We start from the raw sequence: 7,229 nt of genomic DNA, 5'->3' as shown, positions 1-7,229 counted from the left end.
AAAAAAAAATGAAATTATTTGCAGTGTTTGTGTTTTATGGTCATAAAACATGGAACATTTTCTTCAAGTAAATCAACCACATGCTTTCTTATTATATCCTAGTAGGTTGGCATGGTTACCTAAACAGCGTGTATGCATACCTGGTCATTGTTAGACCATTTTGATTGACAGGTGGAAATATGTCAGTTGTAGCTTGGTCAATGATTTATTATACTGAAATAATCATACAGGAGATGGGGTGACTTTCATGTCATTTTGACATATTTCTAGTTTTTTATATTTCACTCATCGCTTTTTAACAGAATCGCTTTATATAGTGCTCGAACGTGTTCTTACACATTTTATATTTTGCTTCTACTTTTGTTATTGAAATGAAACATGTTTTACCACAAAATGGTTTGTTATAAAAGTATTATTTATATCCATCAACATATCAAGTATTGCAAAACTTGAACAAAAATCTTACAAAAGTATGGTTAAATTCTTAAGACACGATAATATTCGTGTCTACTGGTAGATTCTCGTAACCATCAACAAATATTTAATTTCCAATGAAGGGACCATGCACCAAAGATCCATTCAAAGTCAGTGTCAGTTACACTTAATGTTCGTCGCAGTTTTATTCCGCCTTTGCATATTGCAGAGTTATCTTCTCTTGTGAGCAGGTATTGATTGTTACGTCATTGTTTTTGTGAGAAAATTACGTCGTTTTCTCAAACATTGATGACGTTACTCTCACAAACCAATGACGTAGCAATCAATACCTGCTCACAAGTGCAGATAACGCTGCAATACGCAAAGACGGAATATCACGTTTTATGAAGCATGTTGATGGTTCTTAGCTTGATTCCAAGACAGTTTATCTGCACGTCAGTGAATTATTTCAGTATCATCAAAGCTGGTTGGCATCTCATTCAGTTGTTATTTATGTTTTGGCATATACACTACAAATCCTGTTTGAGATCAAAGACTTCTCTTCACCATCTAAGTAACAAATAAACCACATGCCAAATTTTTGATTATTCGAAAAGGGTGATTTCATTATGGCTAAATGTGTTGAAGAATACCACATTTCATCATCTAATAGCTCCTTATTATGTTGATAAACTGTGCATTAGGCCACTGATCCGCACCGGGTTTCGTTACTGCTAAATCTATATTAAATACTACCTAGACGTGTCTATGCTAGTCAATTGTCGACAGTTCCTTCTGTGATACACACCATGGAGCGTACACTCAAACTTCTTGCTGTTGTTCTTGTACTGTGCCTGCTCGAAGCGGAATGTTCACCACAAATTACAGCAGGGCAATCTGCGACCACGCTAGAACAGCGAGTTACTGCACTGGAGAGAGAAATCGGTGGACTTCAGACACAAAATCAGCAGCTGGTGGTTTGTGTTACGAATATGTCGTCTGACCAGTCCGACACTGTCAAATGTGCAAGGAAAATCGTCACGGCAGGCATCTCATGTAAGTGATTAATTGTAATATCATATAAACATATACACCTGATATAATCTTTTGGTTTTGCATTTGTTTTGCCCGGGCCGATGTTTCTTTAACGCGACTATTACATATAAATGATTTATATGAATCTTCTATTATTTCACTGTATCTTTGTTGTGCATGATTAACAGTACATAGGTGAAGTTATGTGGCAGGATATTGCAGCAATCAGAACACAATGTTTTTTTCTTCTGATGATAATATCATGCTGCAACAGTTGTTATCGGGTTTTTTCGACAGAAATGACACATTCTCTAAATATATGTTTTAACTTAATCAAATATGTGATACAGTTTTTGCGACATTTATGTAATTAATAGGTCTCATGCATCTCGCTTTCTGTTTCAACAGTAGTGTTTGGCCCCTTGCATCATTGATGAGTCATAGAAGGACAAAATAGCTGTTTTGTCCTGTGTATTGACAGTGTACATTTATTACCAAATTTCATAGGTGCAATTTGGTGTGCGTCTTTCGTCCGTCTTTGTAAATTATAAAGCAGTAATTATTTATTTTAAATATTATTCACAAATATGGAAAGTGAAACGAACACGTGATTGCACCTATGTAATTTGGTAATATACAATGAATAACACTGGATGATACAGCTATTCGTCCTCCTAGGACTAAACCGAAATGCGAAGGACCGAACAGTTTTGAATCAAAATTGTTCTAAGTAATCATTTATGTTCAAATCAAAACAAATATTGGGTCCAGCATAACATTATAATGAATTTGATTCTGGAGAGGGTTTGTGAAGTCTCTTGTCACTACTATTTCTCTTACAGATGGACGGAATGTGATGTTTTCCGCCCAACTGACCCACACACTGTCCAGCGTTGCTGTAGAACAAGGAATAGTGTTTGACAGTCCTGTAACTAATGTTGGGGACTGTTACAGCGGTCATACAGGAGTATTTACCTGCTGTAAAGCCGGCACCTATGTTTTCTACTGGAGCATTTATACAACCGGATCACACTACGTACAAACTGAGCTGATTAAGAACACTTCCTCCATAGCAATCAACCGCTCAGGTGATGCCAACTATTATTCCACTGGAACTATGATGGTTCTGCTTCATCTTCATTTTGGCGATGAGGTTTGGATCAGAGTAAAATCCCGAAATCCTGCTACTTCAAATATTTATGCAGACAAATCGTCGTCTTTCACAGGCTTTTTGTTACAATGACCAGGCATCAAAGGAAGACGATTTGAAGCTTCTCGCCAGATAGCATATAGGCCGGATTTATCGTAATTTTTCGGTGTTCTGTTACAGTAAGAAGCTCTCATGTCTGAATCTGATTAATGCTGACTTGTTCGGATCACTTTTGAATGGCGTATTGAACAAATCGACATGTATATTATACGTTTATGAAGGCGATTTTACGTTTGGTGATATAACGTGTGTTGTACATAAGTACTGTTAAAACACTATTTTTATGCGGTTTTTAATTAGTGGGTACTTTAAATCTACGAATTTAGAGATCATGAAGTAATTATAAGTTTGACATAAAGATATTCTCCGTATGAAGGAAAATCATGAAATTTGGGCCAAACGAAAATATATGATTTTCCAATTTATTACATTTTCCTTTGCAGATTGATTCAAGCTTGAGATATGGAATGTATGGAAAGATAACTTAAGTTAGAGATATCAGCACTTTATTATTATCACAATATTTTTCATGATTTACCACAATGTAGGTTATTCTTATTAACATCGTACTCTCATAATCTTTAATTTATTCATCACAAATTCCTTGAGCCTTTATGCAGACCTCAGTTACACCCCTGGGAACACCGGGGAGAACATTTTACATCGCCCTATGGTTAATACAATGTTACTCCACCATTGCAACGAACCTACGCCACCTCATATCACAAATATAGGTTTTAAAATAAAAACAAGGTATACGAATGTACAACTTGACTTCGTTTATATCAGGAGTTTTTTTTACAACCTCTACGTTGCAGTGTTTTAAAACATTTGCCGATGGGTTGTACCGCTTATAAGCCGGAAGACCCCTCCAGATAGACCATACTATTGCAAAATCGAGAAAAAATGTTAGTGAACCATACAAAACTTTGTCTATCCGGAACAAATCGTACAAATCCTGGACATACCGTTAGAAATCCGTAAACTAAACCTCTTGTCTATGTCTTTAAAGGATTTAATTTTAGCTTTTAACTTAATTATAAGACCCATTCGAATAACTCACACTTTTTAAACCGGGTAAAACCGTTAGTGAACCATACAAACCTCATCAATCCAGATAAAATCGTACAAATCCGGGACAAACCGTTAGAAATCCGTAACTTTAACTTCGTGATCTCTGTCTTTAAAGGACTCAGTCTAAACACATCTCTGACAGATCTTTAGCTCAAACCTACAGTTGCTTAACACGTTATTACATAACCATATACACAACCCCATCTCTGTAAGCTACAGCTCTGAATTTCCAATATTGTTCTCACAGTGGCGTTACTACGGTGGCTTATAAGGGTCTAGACAATTATAAAGTCGATGTAAGGTATATAGATATATAATATACATATTTGTCAACTTAAAGGTAAATTTGTTTACTTGTTTTTTGACGGCTTGTTGATATTAAAATACATGCCAACAGCAATTAAATCCACTTCTTTACGTGTTTTTTTTTTAGAATTTATGCTCAATCTATTTTAATACAGCACAATTAAATCGTGTATATATAACATAGATTCAATAACAACGTTATACCCTTATACACCTCCATATTTTATGGATATACCTAAGGAAGTTACTTTTTTTCCGGATTGACAACTACAACTGTAAGATTAAAAATTGTGTTTGTTTGGGCTTTAATGTCCTTGCACCAGCAGCTGTGGTCTGACAAAAACGGGGGCCTAAAGTGTTTGGTTTGGTTTGGTTTGGTTTGGTTTTATTTTGTTTAACGTCCTACTAAGGTCATTGAAGGACGTTCCTTCATGTGTGTTGTGTATGTGTGTATGTATGCAGGATACCGGGTATGTTGGTGTACTTGCCTCGTTGTGATAGCGCTGATCTGATGCCGACTTTCAAGTGCTATCCCACTGAAATACCATACCAAAGCAGCCCGCCCTGCCACATTATACTGACAACGGTTGAACAAGTTGTTGCCATTACCCCTAATGTTCAAGGGAAAACAAACGTGAGGTATTTCCAAGCAAGGCACTAGGAAATAAAAGGTAGTTAGAAGTAGAGAGAAATATTAAGATCCCAAATATTGCAATTGGTGCAGCAGATTTATATTGATCGCTTTTGTGTCCTCAAGTAGAGGGCACAAAAGCGAATCCCCCCAATATGCAGGGGGTTTGCTCATTAGTCGCCTCTTACGATACCTACAGTTAGTAACAGCTGGTGTATTCTTTTCTCGATCCCAAACCTGCAGGGGTTGGCCTGGACAGACATCACCTAAGACAGAAAGAAGAGAGTAAAGAAACCAGGCAGGGAAAAAAAGAAAAGACAAAGATCCCAAGTGTACCAGCAGATCAAGTTTGGTGTCATCCGTTTCCCCTACGTAGAAGACTCTGAAAACCCTCGAATCTGTAGGGGACCACACATTAACTGCCTTTTACGTAACACGTACAGCGGGATACAGTAGGTTCATTCTTGTTTTCTGCAATTACCCTCAATAAAAATTAGGAATTAGAAAAAAATATTTGTCAGTATAATGTGACCGGGCGGAATGCTGTGCTTGGTGCCATCGACATGGTTTTTCAGTGAGAAAGCACCTCTAAAGTCGGCATCAGATTAAGAAATCACAGGGAGGCAATTTCACGCATATACCCTGCATCCAGCACACTTACGCACATACATGCATACGCAACACATATGAAGACACGTCCATAAATGACCTTAGCTGTTTTAAAATAGGACATAAAATAAGGAAAGAGGCACAGAGGGCCTGTATCGCTCACCTGGAAATGTTAGCAAAATTGAAGTTGAATTAACCAGATGTTGAATGTTAATGAAAGTGTATTACATGGTTAGTCAAGGATTATATTTATATGCAATTTGACAAAACCCTGTCATCCCTTCAGGGAAATGAGGATTTGAAGAATTGATACAAAATTAGGTCCCCCTTCACCCAAGGATGCGTTAGACCAAATATGGACATAATACTGTCATTCCTGCAAAAGAAAAATTATTTTAAAGTTAATTAATTTTTATTTTCCTTATTTTGCCTTAATTACCTTCTATTGGGCCCCAACCCTAAGGCCCAGGGTTGGTCAGATCCACCAATTATACAAAATTGAATTCCCTTCCTAAAAATTTGCTACTGTTCAAATTTGGTCATAATACCTTCATCCTAATGAAAGGAAAGGGATAGTATAGCCAAACTCTGCATCCCTTATTGGGCCTGCCCCTCTGCCCCAAGGAGGCCAAACTCACTGTTAATACAAAATTGAGTCCCTTTTCCCTAAGGATGTTTCAGACCAAATTGGGATGAAATCCCTCAATCCCTACGGTAGAAGAAGGATTTTCAAGGTTTTACCTCTATTTCATCTATTGTGCCCCGCCCCTATGCCCCCAGGGGAGCTACACCCACCATTTATACAAAATTGAGTCCCCTTGGCCTAAGGATGCTCCAGACTAAATTTAGTCAAAATCTACTTAGCCATTCAGCACAATTAGCGTTTTAAAGGAACAGTTGACGGACGGACGCTACGCCATGGCAGGTGAGCTTATAAAAAACCTAACCAAACACTCTTTCCTTGCACATCTGTTTACGGAAAAGCTCTCGATCAAACTCACAGTATTAACTAATCACAATATTCTAGATGTCTACCAAGAATATGATGCTTATTTAAAATTCTGATTTTCAACGGAAACTGATGGTTCTAGTCATGTTTTTAAAATGTACCGATGTTTCTTAACATTGATTGCATCAATTATCTACAACGCATTTGATTTAAACGAAATGTCTTTCATGTACGTAAATCTCCCACACAATCTATAGGAGATAACAGGTTTCATTACCTTATATGACCCAGGTTTAACATTTCAAATTGAATAAGAGATTAATAATACGATTTCTTTAAGGTGTTCCGTGATGCGTTTACATTTCCTTTTTATGTAATTAATCTAAAGCATCCGAATTATCTCGATAACCTGCCAAGCAACCTACATTTCAATACATTGGTAATGTAATACACGGAGGAAATGTCTAGTTTGGTCTTTTGTTAAAGGTTCCTTGTAATATAATCACAGCACAGAAGTAAATTAATTCGTTTGGTCCTTTAGTGTCGTACAAAGCGATTACTTCGTCGACAGAAGATCCATCCGAAGTGTTGAAGGAGAGAGATCAGGGACCGTATTCACGATACCTTTCTCATGCATAACCCTTCGTACCGATGATAAGAGTACACAAATCTTTTGTCAATAAGTTAGAAAATATTTTTTAGAATTTTAAAGCCGAATTCCAATTTGAGCATAACAATGGCTTCATAAATACGGCCCATGGAAATATGATCACAAAAGCACCGACAGGATATCGTGGACAAGTCATTCGTCTGCACTTATCACTCAGCAGGTTATGGGAAAGAATAGGCATCCTTTATTCCGACTGCGTGCTATTATAAGAGGCGACTTATGTGTGAAGCAGGGTTCGACACTAACACAAGTCCACAAGTCCTAGACTAGTAGATTTCATTGTGAAGTCAGGGGTCGACAGTAACACTAGTCCGCTATTGCTAGACTAGTC

The 7,229-nt window shown here is 37.2% G+C and overlaps 1 protein-coding gene across 1 annotated transcript; it reads left to right on the top strand.

The window, feature by feature from the left end:
• Positions 1-1,148: 1,148 nt before the first annotated feature.
• Positions 1,149-4,133, top strand: LOC110450748 (heavy metal-binding protein HIP-like). Its single transcript, XM_021498429.1, has 2 exons — positions 1,149-1,470; positions 2,292-4,133. The coding sequence occupies exons 1-2, from the start codon at positions 1,224-1,226 to the stop codon at positions 2,690-2,692; spliced, it is 648 nt and encodes a 215-aa protein (XP_021354104.1). The 5' UTR covers positions 1,149-1,223; the 3' UTR covers positions 2,693-4,133.
• The last annotated feature ends 3,096 nt before the right edge of the window (positions 4,134-7,229 follow it).

The sequence above is a fragment of the Mizuhopecten yessoensis genome, unplaced genomic scaffold (assembly GCF_002113885.1).
Source record: "Mizuhopecten yessoensis strain PY_sf001 unplaced genomic scaffold, ASM211388v2 scaffold5467, whole genome shotgun sequence".
Taxonomy (NCBI): domain Eukaryota; kingdom Metazoa; phylum Mollusca; class Bivalvia; order Pectinida; family Pectinidae; genus Mizuhopecten; species Mizuhopecten yessoensis.
Note: the sequence above shows the minus strand (reverse complement) of the source record. Positions and strands in the feature narration are given on the sequence as shown.